At 50.2% G+C, this 20,161-nt stretch overlaps 1 protein-coding gene across 4 annotated transcripts; it reads left to right on the top strand.

The window, feature by feature from the left end:
- Positions 1–1,508: 1,508 nt before the first annotated feature.
- Positions 1,509–18,974, top strand: dicer1 (dicer 1, ribonuclease type III). 4 transcript variants are annotated; one of them, XM_057058930.1, is made up of 29 exons: positions 1,509–1,877; positions 2,895–2,987; positions 3,182–3,376; positions 3,473–3,635; positions 3,780–3,913; positions 4,335–4,469; positions 4,555–4,715; positions 4,785–4,953; positions 5,351–5,823; positions 5,973–6,105; positions 7,071–7,313; positions 7,440–7,594; positions 7,691–7,823; positions 8,043–8,118; positions 8,529–8,668; positions 8,748–8,927; positions 9,010–9,223; positions 9,299–9,452; positions 10,037–10,219; positions 10,605–10,710; positions 10,817–10,992; positions 11,102–11,813; positions 12,968–13,120; positions 13,745–14,374; positions 14,559–14,811; positions 14,927–15,195; positions 15,778–15,940; positions 16,012–16,087; positions 16,162–18,974. In XM_057058930.1, the coding sequence occupies exons 3-29, from the start codon at positions 3,263–3,265 to the stop codon at positions 16,325–16,327; spliced, it is 5,664 nt and encodes a 1,887-aa protein (XP_056914910.1). In that variant the 5' UTR covers positions 1,509–1,877; positions 2,895–2,987; positions 3,182–3,262; the 3' UTR covers positions 16,328–18,974. The 4 variants fall into 4 exon arrangements, with proteins under 4 accessions (XP_056914910.1, XP_056914909.1, XP_056914912.1 ...); XM_057058929.1 differs by having other exon boundaries at positions 1,510–1,798; XM_057058932.1 differs by lacking the exons at positions 1,509–1,877; positions 2,895–2,987; positions 3,182–3,376; positions 3,473–3,635 and adding exons at positions 4,015–4,063; positions 4,151–4,229.
- Positions 18,975–20,161: the final 1,187 nt, after the last annotated feature.

The raw sequence follows: 20,161 nt of genomic DNA, 5'->3' as shown, positions 1-20,161 counted from the left end.
TGGCTCTCAGCGATGCTCTTGGCTCTGCATCCATATATATATATAAATCTCTTCCTCGCCCTCCTGTGCGGTGCCTCCTTCCTTCAGACTCGGGTCCTTTACCAGAGGCCTGGGAGTCTGAGGGTTCTGCGCAGGATCTTAGCTGTTCCTAGGACTGCGCTCTTCTGGACAGAGCTCTCTGGTGTGGTTCCTGGTATCTGTTGGAGCCATCTACTCAGGTTGGGCGTTACTGCCCCTTGTGTCCTGATCACCACTGGGACCACTGTTGCCTTCATGTCCCACATTCTCTCCATCTCCTCCTTCAGCCCTTGGTACTTCTCCAGCTTCTCGTGTTCCTTCTTCCTTATGTTGCTATCACTCGGGATTGCTACATCTATCACCACCACTGTCTTCCGGTGTTTATCCACCACCACTATGTCAGGCTGGTTGGCCACCACCATCTTGTCAGTCTGGATCTGGAAGTCCCACAGGATCTTGGCCTGCTTGTTCTCCACCACTTTCGGGGGTGTCTCCCACCTGGTCCCTGGGACCTCCAGCCCATACTCAGTGCAGATGTTCCTGTACACTATGCCAGCCACCTGGTTATGCCGTTCCATGTATGCCTTGCCTGCCAATAATATGTGTATATATATATATTATATATATATATATTATATATACATACAGTATGTGTGTGTGTGTGTGTGGACACTGGTTTGAATGGTTGTACGCATGGTTTTAACATGTTTAGGGAATTAAGATTTGAGTCTGGAGAAACACTAAAATATATCACTTTGCAGATAATCTCAATTGGCTCATTTTTGATGGAAATGTTCCTTTCAACTCATCTACCATCGTATCCATGGCAACTTTGCTGTCAGCACTGATTTGCGCTCCAGCATTAGACAATGACGATGATCATCATCAAATCCCGTTCCTTCAGAAACCCTCTCCATGGTTAGAGGTCCACTGATTGCTGGTGCAGCTTCTGCCTGCCTGCCTGCCTGTCAGCTAACCAGCCAAATAACAAGTTAAAATTGTCAGGAAATGTTTAATATTGGGCTAAGAAACATTGAATTTTGGTGGTGTTTAGATTACAGTACTCTGTGTTGTGCTCAAAGCCTCTTGGCAACCCTAGCTTATATAATTATGGAAGGTGTTTGCTCGTCCCTTATCAAAAACAAGTTGAAGCTGTGCGCGAACGTCTCTAGAGTATTCCCCCCCCCCCCCCCCCAATAAAGCAGAGCTGAGTGGACTCCAGCACTGGCTGTGTGGGAGTGCTGCCACCTACAGGACAACCTGGAACAACTTTAAGACGAGCCTCCAAGTTCCTGTTGTACTTTCACGTTTCCTCACAGAAACAGACTTTGTTGAGTGGAAAGATTGAGGATGTATGTAATGCAGCGATGTTATACATTATATGTTATATATGGGGGGTGGCTAGAGGGTGTCAGTAAAAAAAATTAAAAAGGCCAAATCGTAAGCACTAAATCGTAAGGAATCCTTCGGATAATGTGATAGACAATGAGTTAAAGTGCACAATAAAGGAGAGGAACCAACGAGGAGAACATCCAAATAGAACCCAGACGTGAAGCGGCGATGACGCCTTCACAACGGAGGGGACAGTGTAGAATTGCCAGAATAACAACAACTGGCAAGAAAAACAAGAAAAAGAAGAAGAAGGAATTTTGGAGGAGAAGAAGAAGCACCGCCGTAGCCTGCACTTACGTATTTTACGTTGCTGCTTCGGCGTAAATTCGGCCCAGCCACAAGGAGGAAAGGCTCCCGCGGTGGACGCGTAGCCACGAAGCTGAGACAAGTGAGTGATAGTTGACTTTGTGGAGCGAATGATTGAAACTCTTTTCCATCCAGACGTTAGACTAAAAGACGTACATCAGGTGAGCCCTATAATCGCACAGAACGACTCATATTCACGAAATAACCGCACACAACTGCGTGTAGCAGTCTCGCGACATATGAGCTAGCTGCGATGCTAGCAGCGCGTCCCGGGAACTGTGGCTGTCTCTCGCTGGACGCTGCTTCTTGTGAAGCCGTGTCTCGCTTTAGATTAATCCCGCACACGGTGGTGGTTTGAAGAGCACGTCCGTTCTCTGGCTCTTGAAGTCCAGATATGCACGATGCGTAAGATTTTACACTGCTAGCTAAGCTTTGAGTTGTCCGGTTGGATGACGCAAGTTGACCCCCCCCCCCCCCACACACACACACTGGCTATTTAATGGTCATCTGAAAATGTTTCTCCCCTTCATATAGGTTAGCTCTTGCAGTAGACGACTAAATAGCTCATTTCTAAGAATACCCTATCGATTGTAGTTGATGTAGCCTCCATTCTGTTTTATGCGACACTTCGTTTCCACCGTTTCGATACATGCTAGCCATCCATGTTAGCTCAAGTTGATCACAATTATCATCAAGTAGCCGGCTAGTGTTTCAAGTGGTGTCCAGTGAAAGGTTAACGGGTCCCGTAGCTAGCATGTGTGGATGTGGCTGATTGTGACTGTAAAGATTCTCTGACTGTAATGTTCTACCCACCAATGGTCTGTGCTGATAATGCAGGGGACAAGTTTCTCTGGATGTCCTGGCAGGACGTAACGCTATCAGAGTGGTTTAATAGGTGAAGAAGGACTCATTTCCAAAACAAATGTAGACGAGTGAGACGAGTTGCTGCAAGTTCCACACTAAGCACATGTCGCCCGAGGCTCCTGTGTGTGGACACGCCGGCTGGTAACCATAGTTACCGCCACACAGAAAGACGATGAAATCCTTCACGTACAGCTCACTGGGTCACACCTGTCCCCGCGTCTGCTCTTCTCGCTGCGTGTCAAATGACAGACTCGTTGCTTTGATTACAGCCACCATTCTGTCTGAGTTTGCTGCTGTTCTCTGTGCTCCACCAGGTCTAGTGAGGTCTCCTAAATGCTGGAGGAGATCTTTCACGGTGCCCAGAATGATGCTTTCTTTCCTGGTGCAGACAGTGTCAGTAATCTCCTGTAAGTACGATTGTTACAATTTGGGATTCCTCAGAAGCGTGCCCCGGAATAATCTTTGCTTTGCTGCAATCGCTTCTCTTCTTGGAGAGATGCGGATTCGGAGAGCGCATGCGGACCGAATCCGCCCGAAAAGGCGGTTGTTCCTGCTGTCTGCAGTAGTCCAGCAGTAACGGTTGCCTCTTCTGCTCTACCAGTGAACTTGTAGAAAGCCGAGGATGATGAAATGAGATAAAGTGGACGCCTGGAGGAGTCTTGCCCCCTCGCGTCTTGGAAGCATGGCAGGCCTACAGTTAGTCACCCCTGCCGCTTCGCCCATGGGACCTTTCTTTGGTTTGCCTTGGCAGCAGGAGGCTATCCATGACAACATCTACACACCTAGGAAATATCAGGTAAGAAGATGGAGGGCATTTCAGATGATCCCGTCTGCTTGCTCGTATTCGGAAGCTGTCAACCTCTACGGCAACTTCTGCTCTGTCCCACTACAGGTAGAACTTCTCGAAGCAGCTCTCGAACACAACACTATCGTCTGCTTGAATTCTGGCTCAGGGAAGACGTTTATTGCAGTACTCCTAACAAAAGAGCTCTCCCACCAAATCCGAGGATGTTACAGGGAGGCTGCAAAACGGACCGTTTTTCTGGTGAACACAGGTAACATGCGCCTCTGCGCTAGATCCGTTCACCACATACTCAACGATGAGTCCTGAATCCACCTACGTTGTTAGTCTGAGCTTGGTCGCTGTAATGATGTCTGTCGCCTGGGCCTGAGCAACAGTTTACCCATTTTTTGTTCAGCTGCGTCTGTAGCGGAGCAAGCAGCCGCAGTCAGGACTCATTCCGACCTCCAGGTGGGAGAGTACTCGGACCTTGAGAAGATGACCGCAACATGGACCGACCAACGTTGGAGTCAGGAGATGACTGAGAATCAGGTAGCTGATTATCGCCATTGCTTATTTCAGACCCTGCAAACGTGGACGTGACTATAATGTTTGGGTAAGACCTTCAGTCTTCCCCCCCTGTGTCTTCCCAGTCCCCCCACCCCCACCACGGCACGCAGGAGACTCGCAGGACAGCCACAGGTGTCATTTACTGTTACTGAAGTTCTCCCTGCAGGACTTGAGCGCCTCTGTTGCTTCCTGCTGACATTGTTTTATTTCTCTGCTCAGTGTCCTGTGCTCCCACATCTCCTGCCCTCTTTAGTCTGGCCCCGAAGCAGTTGCATCCTTCCCTCCCCACCCTGAAAAGGTCAAAGGAAGCTGAACTTGTGTTCGCTCGCAGGGCATCTGCCCGGGCGCACGCCGCGACTGCTACTGCCGTTCATCATTTCCTATCTGTCTGTCTGTCATGCAGGTGCTGGTCATGACCTGCCACATATTTTTGTACATTTTGAAAAGGCAAATCCTGCTTTTGTCTAAAATCAACCTGGTGGTGTTTGACGACTGTCACCTGGCCATCGCTGACCATCCCTACTGTGAGATAATGAAGGTGAGGCACTGCGTTCTCTGTAGACGCATCCTTGGATCCGTGATACATGATTGCGTGAACTCGGTGCCTTCTTCCACACCTGCAGTATTTTGAGGGTGTTACCAACAGCCCTCGCATTTTGGGCCTGACCGCTTCCATTTTGAATGGAAAGTGCGACCCGTCAGAACTGGAGGAAAAGATCCAGAATCTGGAGAGGACCCTGAAGAGCAATGCTGAAACGGCCACTGATCTTGTGGTCCTGGACAGGTACCGCCAGATGCTCATTTCTTGTCTTCTTTGCAAGGTCAGAGTCTCAGTCCTTCCCTTGTGTTTCAGATACGCGTCCCAGCCCAGGGAGATGGTTCTGGACTGTGGCCCTTATGTTGACAAGAGTGGCCTCTGCTCCCGGCTGCAGGCTGAACTGGACGAAGCTTTACGGTTCCTGGGTGACTGCAACATCTGCGTGACCAGAGAGGACCACAACCCCACCTTCATCTCCAAACAAGTTAGAGCTTAAATCAGCTACAGACCAGACCAGCTTAAAGGATCCGGGTTTTGTTAACTTTCTGGTCGCGTTGTTGTCGGCTAGCTTTTATGCTGTAGGTCAGTTTTCTTGTAACCAGCCCGGAAGAAACCAGGGAGACTAAATTCTATGTCTAAGTTCAGGTGGCCCAAGTGCTCAGCATCCTGGTGTTAGTGATCCGGGGACAGTCATATGGCTGGGACCGGAAGTGACCTTCCAAAATGGTGGCACTGGGTGGGAATGGGTTGGAGTTCTGCAGAGATTGATAAAGTTGCAAAACCTGTAAATGAGAGTAGTGAGCTGATGAGTAGTGAGATCTGCTCCGGTGGGTAAAGCACGCTGATTTGGCCGCTCCTCACCGTCTCTTTGTGCTCTGTAGGTTTTGGCCGACTGCTTGGCTGTACTGCAGGTGCTTGGGCCCTGGTGTGCAGACAAGGCGGCTGGCATCATGGTACGAGAGCTTCAAAAGTACATCAAACATGAGCAGGAGGAGCTCAGTCGCAAATTCCTGCTCTTCACCGACACAATCCTGCGCAAAGTTCATGCCCTTTGTGAGGAGCATTTCTCCCCCACCTCTCTGGACCTCAAGTTTGTGACCCCAAAGGTCCTCCGGCTGCTGGAGATCTTGCGAGAGTACAAGCCTTTTGAGCGGCAGCAGTTTGAAAGTGTGGAGTGGTACAACAACCGGAATCAGGACAACTATGTCTCCTGGAGCGACTCTGAGGATGAGGATGAAGATGAGGACGTTGAGGCCAAAGAGAGGCCTGAAGCCAATTTCCCTTCACCCTTCACGAACATCCTCTGTGGCATTATCTTTGTGGAGAGGCGGTACACCGCCGTTGTCCTAAACCGGTAGGTCTCTCTCTGCTTCTGCTTGAACAGAAACCTTTTTCGACAACAGAAATATCACATGCAGAAAGAAACCTGGTCCAGATCATGAGCTCCCTTGGGTCTGTAAACTGGTGACGGCATAAAATAATGTTGGGATTCGTTGTTTCCAGGCTTATCAAAGAGGCAGGAAAACAGGACCCGGAGTTGGCTTATATCAGCAGCAACTTCATCACCGGCCACAGCATTGGCAAATACCAGCTCCGGAACAAGCAGATGGAAGTGGAGTTCAGGAAACAGGAAGAGGTACGGGAACACTCTGGAGACGAGGGCATTCCAGCCCGATCCTCCAGCCCACTCCAGCAGGGTAGTCTCTGCCAACAGGCAGAAAGCTGCTGTCGCCATAGGAACAGATGCCAGGATAGGACGGTTGTCTACCTGGACATATGGAAAACTGTGCTGGCCTCTTGTGGGACTAGGTTACACATCCCTGATGTCACTGCTGATGGTGACTGGTCATAACGAGAGCGAGAGACGACGATAGATGGACGAGAGACCTTTTAACCCCATGTTTGCATGTATGGATGACGGGTTAATTCAAGCCATGGCATCTTAGCCCTGGTGTATTTAGCATATGCTAGTCATGCTAGCCTTTACTCTCCTTTACTACGGCCTTCTTTACACTCCTTTATCACGGCCTCCTTTACCACGGCCTCCTTTACCACAGCCTCCTTTACACTCCTTTACCACGGCCTCCTTTATCACAGCCTCCTTTACTACAGCCTCCTTTACACCCTTTTACTACGGCCTCCTTTACCACAGCCTCCTTTATACTCCTTTACTACAGCCTCTTTTACACCCTTTTACTACGGTCTCCTTTACTACAGCCTCCTTTACATTTTTTTACCACGACCTTACAGGACTGGAGGCAGGATAAAGATGTCATCAGTCTCCATGCTGGCCTCAACAGCCATATTAACCCCCACAGCTACTCCCGTGGCTTCCTCAGAGATACTGACATAGTTTTTTAGCAGCTGCACAATCCATGAAGGCTAAACTATCTCAACAAAATCCAAAAGTTAGAATAGTGCTGCAGCATCGTCTATTCGCATGTCTCAACCCTTGAGATTGTATTTTATTTCATTTGAATCAATTATTAGAATTATAAAAGCAATACATCACTTTAAGCTTTGTGTGTGTGTTTGATTATAAAATAAAGTAACCTATTTAAGAATGTATGGAAAATAATGGAATGTCTCACCATCTTACAGGTCCTCCGCAAATTCCGAGCGCACGAAACCAACCTACTGATTGCCACAAGCATCGTTGAGGAAGGCGTGGACATTCCCAAGTGTAACCTGGTGGTGCGCTTCGACCTGCCTACAGAGTACAGGTCCTATGTCCAGTCCAAAGGCAGAGCCCGGGCGCCGGTGTCCAACTACATCATGCTGGCTGACAGTGAGAGGACCAAGGTCTTTAAAGAAGATCTCAGTACCTACAAAGCCATAGAGAAGGTGATGTTTTCCATCAGTTTTTTTGATTTTTAGTCTGTTTTATTTTTTTATTTTTTTCCCTTTGGCTACTTGGGACCTCTGGTGAGTTGGAAGATCTCTGATCAAGCCAAATTTACCTGTGAGCAGATCTTAAGAAACAAGTGTTCCAAGTCAGTGGAAGTGAGCGAGTTTGAGGTGGAGCAAGTGTTCGACGATGACTACATCATCCCCCCATACGTTCTCCGTTCTGAGGACGGAGGACCCCGAGTCACTGTCAACACAGCCATTGGGCACATTAACAGGTAGGGTGAAAGCTTCGAGCTGGGTCCAAGGATGCAGACAACCCTTACACGCCTGCAGTCACGGAATATCTCCTCTCTTTCTGCTGTGCTGCCCAGGTATTGTGCGAGGCTTCCCAGCGATCCATTCACACACCTGGCACCCAAGTGTAAAACTGTGGAAATACAGAGCGGGCTCTTCCAGTCCAGGCTGTACTTGCCCATCAATTCCCCTCTGCGAATCCCCGTTAAGGTGAGGAATCCTTCCGCAATTAGTCCACATTTCAAGGCGAATTCTTTCTCCAAGAACCATGCACACGAAGCATCGTGCATGCTTGAAAATAGCGGAAGGTTTTCCAGAGGTCAATCCAACATTTGGTGTGGAGAGTTAACTGCCCCAGCATGTGCAAATCACCTGTAGTGTTAAGCCTGTATGTCGCCACTGATCGTGACGTGTCTCCCTCTCCCACAGGGCCCCATCATGAACTGTATCAGGCTGGCCGAGAAAGCAGTCGCACTCTTGTGCTGTGAGAAACTCCACAAAATAGGTAAACGCCATAAAGGTAAAATAGGTAACACCATCTTGTGAAGGCCTGTTTTTGACATACACACAGATTCAAGTAGCATCAGTAAACACGTCCAACGCGTTCTGTAAAATGTGATTTCCAAAAAATGGTGGCTCACATCTGTGGAGTCTTGCCCTCCTTAAACATTAGAGTTAGGAGCACCAACACTGGCTGTTAGGTGCTGTGTCGGGTATGGACACTTTTCCTCAGACATGTTGTTGTCAAATAAAAATAGAGGTTGATTTTTGTCATTAAATTCCTTAGCGTTAAAAAGAGCTGAATATTAATGCGGCAGTCCTGGTGTTTCCCCCACACTGGTGGTTCTTTTGGAATGAGACGGTTGCTGAATGGTCAGAACCATTAAGCGGTGGCTTCTTGCTTTTGTTTGTCAGGGGAACTGGATGATCACCTGATGCCTGTGGGGAAAGAGACGGTGAAGTATGAGGAGGAGCTGGACCTTCACGATGAGGAGGAGACCAGTGTACCAGGCAGGCCTGGTTCCACCAAAAGGAGGCAGTGCTACCCAAAAGCAGTAAATGTCTCTCATGATTTAACCCAGCCAGTCTGGTTCATTGACAAATACGCGTTTTCAACGTTCTCCTCCTCCTCAGATCCCTGAGTGTCTATGGGACAGTTATGCTGTGCTGGATCAGATATACTACCTGTATGTGATTGGAATGGTCCTCACCACCCCTCTACCAGATGAGCTCAACTTCCGCCGCAGGAAGCTCTACCCACCCGAGGACACCACCAGGTGCTTTGGGATCCTCACAGCCAAACCGATACCTCAGGTATGTTGTGTGACACCAACCTCTTTGACTTTTGTGCATTTTGATGAGGAATTCCCCACTATTGACACTTTTTCCCCGCAAGATCCCGCATTTTCCAGTGTACACCCGCTCCGGTGAGGTGACCATCTCCATTGAGCTGCAGAAATCTGGCTTCTCGCTCACTGCAGCTCAGCTGGACCTCATCACGCGCCTGCACCATTACATCTTTTCTCACATCCTGCGGCTGGAGAAACCTGCACTGGAGTTCAAGCCCTCGCAGGCCGACTCGGCATATTGTGTCTTACCTCTAAACATTGGTGAGTTCGTATTCGTTTGAGGTTCTCAGCAAAACTGGACTAGTTCTACTGCAGCAGCCTCTTATTTCATTTCAGTTGGGAACTCCAACACACTAGACATGGACTTTCAGTTCATGGAAGACATTGAAAAGTCTGAGGCCCGTACTGGCATTCCTACTACACAGTACACCAAGCAGAATCCCTTCAGCTTCAAGCTGGAGGACTACCAGGATGCTGTCATTATTCCAAGGTACGGTGGTGGCGGCAGTGGCCCGTGGGTGCAGCAGTCACAGTAAGAAGAGGCTAAAGCAGGGGTGGGCAAACATTTTGATTCGTGGGCCACAATGGGTTCTAACATTTGACAGAGGGGCCGGACCAGGAGCAGATGGATGGATGGAGTGCTTTGGTAACCTCACCTCATTGGAGAAAAAATACACATCTTGGGATATGGAGAAAACATGTGCTTTAATTTCAAATGAAAATGAAGAGAAGCATTACAACAAAATATCTGACTTTGGAATGAGTCTTAAAACACTTAAAATCCAATGAATAAAATGTGCCTTTTTAAAAAAAATTAATAACCATTTCTATTTTAAAGCACTGAAAGTTCTGTTATCCTTCAGGATATCACCATCACTCTCCTCCTGACTGTCTTTTTTCTAGTGGGAAAACACCAGAATTGCAGTGAAAATATAACATTAACAAGGTTTATTCATTTAATTTTTCAAGTTTGGCGGGCCGGATTAAAACGTTTAACGGGCCGCGTGTGGCCCCCGGGCCGTAGTTTGCCCATGCCTGGGCTAAAGTCTAAGCCGTGTCTCTTCCTCTCCTCAGGTATCGCAACTTCGACCAGCCTCATCGCTTCTATGTTGCTGATGTGTATACAGACCTGACGCCGCTCAGCAAGTTCCCTTCCCCGGAATACGAGACATTTGCAGAGTACTACAAAACCAAGTACAACCTGGACCTCACCAACCTGAATCAACCACTCCTGGATGTGGACCACACCTCTTCCAGGTCAGCCCGTCACATTAAATGGCATGATCTTGTGCTGCTTCTGAAACCCGCTCAGCCCTCTACGTTCCTCTGGGGCGTCTGGGCTCCGAGACCAGACGAGCTGCAGCGTATGCTGATGTCGGCTGCTCATTTTCCCACTCGGAGAGAAGAGCTGCTTTATTCACCGCACAAGCACACAAGAACCTTGACTAATTACAATTGAGCTAAATGGTATCTAAACAGAGATGAGTACATGTCCTCCAGGCCAGATCCAGGCTGGTCCTGGCTGTGTTGTGTACGCTTTCGTGACACTTTGAATGAAATTGTACGGTTGCATCAATTTGGCTTAAGGGGGAGAACATGGTCCCACTGAGGGAACGATGTGAGGCTTTTATTTTCTCCTTAGGCTGAACCTGCTAACCCCCCGACACTTGAACCAGAAGGGCAAAGCTTTGCCTCTCAGCAGTGCAGAAAAGAGGAAGGCAAAGTGGGAAAGCCTCCAAAACAAACAGGTAACCAAACCCTCATTTTAGCTTTTGGACTTGTTTTTCAAGAGTTCCTGTTGGTAAAATGGTGCATGCTGGGGTTTTCACCTTTACCCCTCTGGTTTTCGTTCAGATCCTAGTTCCAGAACTCTGCGCTATCCACCCCATCCCCGCCTCCCTGTGGAGGAAGGCCGTGTGTCTGCCTAGCATCCTCTACCGCCTCCACTGCCTGCTGACCGCCGAAGAGCTTCGAGCTCAGACGGCTATTGAGGCTGGAGTGGGAGCACGGACCCTACCCCCAGACTTCAGGTGGCCGCCACGTATAACACAAACTTGTCAATTGTCGCTTGTTTTGAAGTTACTAAGGTTACATCGTGCACATCAGCAACACGATTTCCCTCCTGTTTTTGTGTCTCAGATATCCAAACCTTGACTTTGGCTGGAAGAGGTCGATTGATGGTAAAACCTTCCAGTCCTCTCCTGAGTGCTTCAGCAAGGATGCTGAAGATCCCTGTAAAGACCAGGTGACTCGATCCCTCAGCTCCCCCACCACCAAGTCTCCCTGTGAGCCAGCAGAAGCTACTTGCGTGATGAACTCAATCAATAGCACTGCCCGATTAGCCTGTGATGACGGCCGCCTCAACACTGAGCACCTTCACCAATATGAGAATTGCCAAACCTCCAAGTCCAGCACACCTTTACTGCAGAGCCCAGAATCCATACAAAGAGCTACCTCAGTCTGCATGCAGCCTTCTTACAGCTCACAAGAGCTCAGTTCCAGTCCTCAGCTACGGAGTGATGAACATGCGACTGGGAGGACCTCGGACCACAACGATAATGCTACCTCAGTCTGCGCTTGGGAAGCCGCTGCCGTCAGTGTTCTCACTGCACCTTGTTTTGATCCGCGCATTGCCGCTCAACACAGATCTGTGTCTGGAGACAAAAGCCTGGGGCCCAACCCGGGTCTCATCCTGCAGGCCTTAACTCTGTCTAATGCCAGCGACGGCTTTAACCTGGAGCGGCTGGAGATGCTCGGGGACTCGTTCCTAAAACACGCCATCACCACATACCTTTTCTGTACCTACCCCGACGCTCACGAAGGACGTCTCAGCTATATGCGCAGCAAGAAGGTAAATATACCGTATTTTCACGACCATAAGGCGCACTGTATTAAAAGGCGCAGTCTCAGTTATGGGTGCTATTTCTGTATTTAAAACATACACAAGGCGCACCGTATTATTAGGCGCATGCTGAAACATACAGTAAAAAATGACAACGGAAGTAAAACCGTGAGTTTCGACATATTTATTGAACAAAATATTCATTCTTCTGCCACAAAACCATCAAAGTTTTCATCTTCTGTATCTGAATTAAACAGCTTCACTATTTCAATGTCCAACATCCCGAATTCCTCTTCTTAATCATCTGAATCGGACTCACCGACCGGTTCCGGTTCAGCGTTGAGTTTGTGAAAGCTCTTCCAATACATGAAGACGGTATCATAGCCCATGCGTCTACAATCCACCCACATATGGTGGCGTAACTTGCCCACCGTTGCCTCATAGTCTTTGTGAAGGAGTGTTCACCTTCCGTCATCCAGCGCTCTGTCCGTTTCCGTGGCAGCCGGGAACCACAGTGAACGACGACTTCTCGTGCCCCGTTGTGCATATCGCCACCGTGCTGGTCCCTTTTTCTCCACTTTGTGGGTCAAAGGGATGTCAAAAGTCAGAGGGATCTCATCCATGTTGGTGATGTGGCTGGGCGCGGTTATCTTGTCGTGGCAGTAGGTGCAGAAGATGGCCACCCTCTCCTGGTAATCCACAGGCAGCCGCTGCGCAACAGTTGTCCTCGCGCGTATGGAGAGATGCCGCCTCCTCATAAAGCGAAAACACTAAGATTGCTCGATTGCCATTTTCAGCCGCATATTTGATGGCCTGCAGTTTAAAGTAAGCCTCATTCATACGCGTGTCGCTTGACCGGCGCCATTTTAGGGGATCCTTACGCGTAGGTGTGCCGCTAATCGATTGGCGGAACGTTTACCGTAGCGCACCCACCAAAGGTGCACAGCAGATTTTGGAACTCACTCCACACACAAGGCGCTCCATATAATAAGGCGCACCGTCGATTTTTGAGAAAATCTGAGTGTTTTAGGTGCGCCTTATAGTTGTGAAAATAAGGTATTCCCATATGCTGTGCTGTGAGGGGTGGCCAGGGAGATCCCTGTTAGCGGGACTGCCTGGCGGACATTCTAACCCATCCGTGTTTGATGCTTTGTGCTGTGCAGGTGAGCAACTGTAACCTGTACCGCCTGGGCAAGAAGAAGGGGCTTCCCAGCAGGATGGTTGTGTCCATCTTTGACCCCCCAGTTAACTGGCTTCCTCCAGGCTACATCGTCAACCAAGAAAAGAGCAATAACGACAAACTGGACTGTGCAGAGGTTAGACTTCCTTGAACAGCAGCGTGTGTGTTTGGGGGGGGGGGGTCGTGTGTTGCACAAAGATTGATAACAATTTCCATTAATCATGAGCAGCGTCAGATCTCAGATCTGAAGCCATTCAGCGATTTGTTGTGGATAACTTTAAAGTTTTCTCCTCACTGCATCGACACACGCGCGCACGCATGTCCTCTCAGTTATTGAGCAAAGACGCCGTAGATTACGTCGTTCTTCTCTCTAAAGAGGAAGTGCCATGGACACAGAGTGCTTCTGAAAAGTAAATGGACAACTTTTCCTTTGCTAGCGACACCATGTCGAGAAATTACGCGTGACCTGAAAGGAGGGAGGGCCGACACTCTGAACCGGCATGTGGAGGTTCAGGTACACACATGATGATCGCTCCCAACCCAGCACAGGTCTTTGGGGACCCTGTTGTTTGCTGGATGAATGGATGGTAGCAGTGGTGCACATCTTGCACACGAGGACACCTGAAATGTTGTCACGTGAACTCATCACACTTGCGAGCCTAAAGCTGAATGCGTCTGGCACTTGTATTCCTACGCTTGTCTCTTCCTTGTTGCTGGTGTTTATTTGACCTGTGGTCTCTGTGTTCTCTCTCTCCCTCAGACCAAGGAGGAGAATCTGTCCAATGGGCAGTCAGGAAATGACTACAATGAGGAAGAGGAGGAGGTTGAGGAGCTGGAGGATGAGCTGATGCTCAAGGATGAGCCAAAAGATGATGTCAACATGGAAGAGGACCTGGAGTACTACAAAGAGCACATCAAGTTCATTGACAACATGTTGTTGGGATCTGGTGCGTTTGGTAAGAAGATCTCTCTGAGCGCCTTCCCTCCACACCTCAGCCCGTCCTCTGGGTCCTCCCCCTTGCTGGAGTCGTCATATGAGTGGAAGGCCAACAAGAAGAGCTTGCACCCGACCACGGCTCCATACCACACGGAATCAGTGAGCAGCGGGCCATCGGCGGAGGAGTTTGACTACAGTTCCTGGGACGCCATGTGCTACCTCGATCCCAGCAAGGCTGGGGAGGAGGAGGACTTTGTGGTGGGCTTCTGGAACCCGTCAGAGGAGAACCTGGGGGTTGATCTCGGCAAGCAGACCATCTCGTATGACCTGCACACTGAGCAGTGCATAGCTGACAAAAGCATTGCTGACTGTGTGGAGGCATTGCTGGGATGTTATCTGACCAGCTGTGGAGAGAGAGCGGCCCAGATGTTTCTGTGCTCGCTGGGCCTCAAGGTGAGCCCCAACCTCTTGTTGCTGTGCTCCGAGTTCAGCAAAACACTGCTTTTTCCGCTGATTGTGGCCTCAAATGCTTGCTACCCCTGTTTAGGAGGCCTCTGCTGATGATGGTCCCGACTGTTGTGTGCCTGTACCAGAGCAGCAGCTGCCGTTCCCTCCTGATGTCTTCCTCTGCTCCTAGGTGTTGCCGTTGGAGGAGGGGGTGGTGACGGGCCCCAGGCGGAGTCACAGGACCACGGCCGTGGATCTGTGCTACGGCTGGCTGAAGATCCCACCCCGCAGCATGCTGGACCACCCTGACGCTGAGCACACGCTCCACCATCTCATCTCTGGCTTTGAGAACTTTGAGAGGAAGATCAATTATACGTTTCAGAACAAGGCCTACCTGCTGCAGGCCTTCACCCACGCTTCCTACCATTACAACACCATCACAGGTCAGACCCCACCCCCAGTTCCTCTTGAGGTGGGGGGCATACGATGTCCACCTTTTTACTGTCACCCCTTCGCACTCTAACTCGCCCTCCTCTCCCTTCCCTGGGTCGTCTTTAGATTGTTACCAGCGGCTGGAGTTCCTTGGCGACGCCATTCTAGACTACCTCATAACCAAGCACCTTTATGAAGATCCCCGGCAGCACTCCCCCGGCGTGCTGACCGACCTGCGCTCGGCACTGGTCAACAACACCATTTTTGCCTCGCTGGCAGTCAAGTACGACTACCACAAGTACTTCAAGGCCATCTCACCAGAGCTGTTCCACGTCATCGATGACTTTGTGCAGTTTCAGTTGGAGAAGAACGAGATGCAGGGAATGGATTCCGAGGTGAGCTCTGGAACCCCATGTGATCCCGAGGATCTGTTTGTGTATCCAGAGGCGGGAATCGGGTGGATTTAGTTTGGCTGCTGTAGCGTACCACTGTGACACCTCCGGCCCCGCTGAAGTGATTGTGCATCATATTTTTTGTGTGTGTTTCTGTGCTCTGTGCCTCTCCTCTCCCTCTCCTCCTCTCCTCTCCCCCTCCTTCTCCTTTTCCTCTCCCTCTCCTCTTCTTTCCTCTCCTCTTTCCCCTCCTTCTCCTCTCCTCTACCTCCCCTTCACTCTACTTCTCCTCTCCTCTACCCCTCTCCTCTCCTACCTATCCTATCCTCTATCTGTCCTCCCCCTTCTCCTCTCTTACCCAGCCGGCCATCAGCAGGAGGGTCCCCCTACATGAGCCTGGTCCTGCTCAAGGTTTCTTCCTGTTAAAGGGGAGTTTTTCCTTGCCACTGTTGCTTGTCTGGGGTTAGGCCCTGGGATTCTGGAAAGCGCCTTGAAACAATTTTGATTGTATAAGACGCTATATAAATAAAGAATGATTGATTGATTGACACACCCATAAAGTAACTTTTGCCCAACTCTTCTCAGCTTCGGCGCTCCGAAGAAGACGAGGAAAAGGAGGAAGACATCGAGGTGCCAAAGGCCATGGGAGACATCTTTGAGTCGCTGGCAGGGGCCATTTACATGGACAGCAGAATGTCCCTGGAAACGGTGTGGCAGATTTATTATCCAATGATGAGGCCGCTCATAGGTGAGGATGGTTTCCTTGGCGACGATGCTGATGGGGAGGAGGGAATGAGCTTTGCTCTCTCTTCATTACAGAGAAATTCTCCGCCAATGTGCCGCGCTCGCCGGTGAGGGAGCTGCTGGAGATGGAGCCAGAAACAGCCAAATTCAGGTAGGTGCCCCTCCCTTGCCGCTGAGCGCAGTCCCCCCCCGGTATTCTGACCCGCATTTTTGTGCTGTGTGCAGCCCTGCCGAGCGGACCTATGACGGGAAGGTGCGGGTGACGGTGGAAGTCGTGGGGAAGGGCAAGTTTAAAGGAGTCGGCCGCAGCTACCGGATCGCCAAGTCCGCAGCAGCCCGTCGAGCTCTGCGCAGCCTCAAAGCCAACCAACCTCAGGTGCAGATGAGCTGAGCTCGGCCTGCCGTGCTAACGCCGCTGCAGAAGACGGATCCTTCACACTTTTCCTCATTTTGTTGTTCCATGTTTTTGCGCAAACACAATCTTTCCTTTTCTGCTCTGTGTATCCCCGAATGTTTTATTCACTTTTGGCCACATGTGAACGAAGAACAAGGTCAGGTGGTTGTCGATTCCTCTCTTGACTTGCTGTTTGCCTCCAGGGTGGGGGAAGGTTGGCGTGCGTGCGCGTCATAGGAAGGCCGCAGCCCTTGGCCTCAGCTGGAGGCCGTCGGGTCGGGGCCTTTGTTTAACCGGGTTCACCTCTGCCTGAAATTTCCTGAAACGGGATCCTGAATCATATTTGCACTTGATCCATTTGGATCCGTTACTTCTGTGGTAACACGGAGGCCAGAGTCACCACCAACGTGTGGGTCACCTGCGTTCACTCGTGCGTACAGGAGTGATGCTCTCAGCCTTCCACACCAAGGCTCCTGCCGTTTCGGTGGTTCTGAAGCGTAATACTGTGTACTGACAGGCGGCGCGACGGCGTGGCTTGGTCTGCCTCTGGGACGCAGATGGAACGTGCTGGCGGCGTTCTGGTGCAAGGAAAGGCCCCGTGTCTACCAAAGCGGCTGTCGGCCTCCACCGCGACGCACCACAATAGCCGCCCAACTCACTTCTTACACATGGCTTTTCCTCACCGCTTTGCCCCATTTTACCTAAATACCTCATTTGATTGCATGCTTTTTTTGGTGCTATGTTTTGCATTAAGCTTGAATTTCTCCTTTTTTATTTTTTTTTTATTATTTTCTTTTGCACTGTTGTTGTAATACCTCTTTATTTGAACCATTTTTTTTCCTTTTTGGTTGTTTTTTCTCTCTGCTTTCCTGTCCTCCATGGATGTTTTCTTTTGGGGCAGACGTGTCTGTCTGTCCCGCCCTCCCATCCTTTGCAGCAGTCACGCACACCGTAGGGATGAGGGCAAATTACATCCCATCTATCAGTGCTCCGAGCTCAGGGAGGATGTGTTGCGTACACCCCCCCCAGACAGGGTTCCTGTACCTCCAGGTGACGCTCAGCCCCCCCCTCCCCCCCAGCTCCTTTAGCAGGCCCAGGAACCACTCCAAGAACAAAGGAGGATGTAATCATGTCCTAATGAAAGAAAAGCCTCCAACAGGCTATGACTCATCAAATCATGACTTGATTCTGCTGTTAATGTAGAAAGAACCCGGGGGCGGAGGGACTGCTGCCTGAGGACTTGTGCCAGCACAGTTCCTGGTGAGGGAAGCGTCGGTCCTGCTCGACCTTGCCTTGAGCATCTCTGAAGATGAGGCCACCTGCTGTTACTGAAGCACTGGCCCGGCCTGGACTCTGGTTCCCAACGTGGCTAGCGGTGGTGGGAGGGGAATCCCCATAATGAATGTGAAACCACTCCAGGCCTGGGCCACAGTAACAAGCCAACAACTGCGGAACCCTGGAGGATGATTGCGTGAGGTGACGACGTCTCTTCCTCCCTTTATTTGAGTTTTACTTTCGTACATGTAGCACAAATGAGCTTTGCACTTGGGCGCCATATTTTACCTCATGCCAGGGTGGGAAGTGAGGAGAAGAATGAAAGAAGGTTGGCTAACATTCAGGCTTTGCTGCTGTATCTAGGGGCCATACTGGCACGGAAGCCGAAGTGTCCTGCTCTTGCACTCAGTCCATAGCTTGGACACTGTCCAACTGTTGTCAAAACTGTCCTGCAGTGTGAGTGGCTCAAAGGGGCTTGTTACACCCCAGTGTTAGCATTAGCATGGTTTTGGCTAACACCTGATTGTCAAAGGCGTTTGTCCCTCAAGATTGGGGAAAACTCGACACCCATTAATACCTCGTTTGTAGAATGCTGGAAAGGAATGTCCTGAGTCGTCTGGCAATCACTGAAAGCCCTCTCCAGATGGGGCCAGATATTCCTCCAGCCTGGAGCGGGGATCTCTCGGCCCACTAAATATGGGGCTGTCGGGGCAGACGGCGGGCCTGGACACCATGTGACAACTCTAAAGTGTTCTCTCTGGCAATTTGGGCCTCATATGTCTGGACATCAGAGTGTATCAGAACCAGCACCTCCAGGCCAGACATGAGTCGGCTGGATTCCTCTCCGACCTCTTGGCACACATCAGCCTGGCCTGTGTTTGACTTTTCCCATTAGTTTCCCAGTCAGTCTGAACCTTCAGAATCATCTCATCCAGCTATGTTGGAGAATGGAGGCCGTGACCTTGTCCCGTGTTCAGTGGTTCAGGCAGTGATGGCCTACAGATGCAGGTCTGAACGGAGCACAGCTGTCTACTGTGGCCTTAACTGTTGGATTCGAGGACCAGGGATTCTGAGGACTGTTTGAGGGGGATTTTGTCCAGTAAGACGGTACTCGTTTGTGAGGATTGCAGAGTCGCACCATTATTGCAGCATGGCGGCCAGTGATGTAGCGCCAGAGGAGGCAGCAGAGTAGAGGTCACCACGGTGAACTGTTAGCTGGGAAGGGGGTGGGAAACGTTAAAGGGACATTTCGGCTCAATGGAACTCATCCACACTGAGCTGCAGTGATGCAGGCTGCACCGTATTGGGTCACCTTTTTTGTCTGTAGCCCAGTATAACGACAATAAAATGATGGTATGTCAGTCACTAAGTTCTGTGCGTTTGTTGTGTTTTTTTTGTCATGAATGAGTCAAACCAAAGCGGAAGGCATTTCGGTGCCTGGGTCCTGAATGCAGTGCTGTTGCTGGAGTTTGTCGCCACCGTGTGGCCAGCAGCTGCGTTGTATCAAGAATGGCTGAGGTTCATTTCAAATCTGCGCACACAAAGGGTGAAACTAAGGAGAGCGGGAATGCGTCCCTCATCGGCCCTGCTGCACCCTCGTGACCACTGGCGGTTTAGAGCCCGCGTCGGGGTCATGGGTTAGAAACATTTTTATACCTCTTAAGGACTCTTCACACCAGGAAAGTGTACCAAACAGGTTCCCTCTCATGGCGGTCAGGAGGGCGAGGCTCCCCGTGGTGCTGAGATGGGAAACGAAGATCTGTCGGCCAGGACGTGGATGGACAGAAGGGCCTAAACTTGATGGACTGCTGCCCACGCTCAGAATTAAACATGGCTTAAGCGGCGAGTCCACTCACACCTGGCCAGGTCATGGTCTTTGATGGGGGGGGGGGGAATGGAGACATACTTGATAAGGGTCAACCGTGTTGGAGACGCTTAGCAGCTGTTGCGGAGGGTTCCCAGTCTGAACTGGTCACCATTTCTGGACGTGGTCCAATAATGAGCTGTTTTCATCCTGCATGAACATCCCGTGATTTTCAGGACCAGCATGATTCGTCTGTAGGTCATGCTGATGATGACTGCCCCGCCCCTCTCAGCGGGGGGTCAAACCCGCTACTGCTGACAATGTGAAAATGCCCCGATACTGATGGACGGCTGTGTGCTAACGTCAGTGGGAAAGTAGCACAAGGAACCTGGGTGTCTTCTTCTGTCAGGGTCTGTCTTTATACACCCATATCAATCACGTCCCAAGGTCCGTCTTTATTCACCTGGGTAAAGTTAGCAACTTCCTGTTCTAAAGTGGTGCAGAAAGATTAGTCGAGGATGGGGTATTGTAATTCACCTTTAGGGAGCTGCCTCTTCAGGTCCTTAAAGTCTCTCCAGCTGGTCCAGAATGCAGCTGCTCAGGTAGCTGACTAGAACCAGGAACAGGGACCACAGTAGTCCAGTCATGGCTTCTCTACGTCTTCACATAGGAGGCCGTTCATGGTCTTGGTCCCACCTCTTTAAATGAACTAAAATGAGCTCCATCCAACCGGTTTAACCGGGGCCGAACCG

Source organism: Takifugu flavidus, chromosome 16 (assembly GCF_003711565.1).
Source record: "Takifugu flavidus isolate HTHZ2018 chromosome 16, ASM371156v2, whole genome shotgun sequence".
Classification (NCBI taxonomy): Eukaryota; Metazoa; Chordata; class Actinopteri; order Tetraodontiformes; family Tetraodontidae; genus Takifugu; species Takifugu flavidus.
This window is presented reverse-complemented; position numbering and strand designations above follow the sequence as displayed.

Coding starts and splice junctions, on each gene's coding strand:
- dicer1 (XM_057058930.1), top strand. CDS start 3,263: ATGGCAGGCCTACAGTTAGTCACCCCTGCCGCTTCGCCCATGGGACCT. Junction 3,377..3,472: donor ACACACCTAGGAAATATCAG/GTAAGAAGATGG, acceptor GTCCCACTACAG/GTAGAACTTCTCGAAGCAGC. Junction 3,636..3,779: donor CGTTTTTCTGGTGAACACAG/GTAACATGCGCC, acceptor TTTTTTGTTCAG/CTGCGTCTGTAGCGGAGCAA.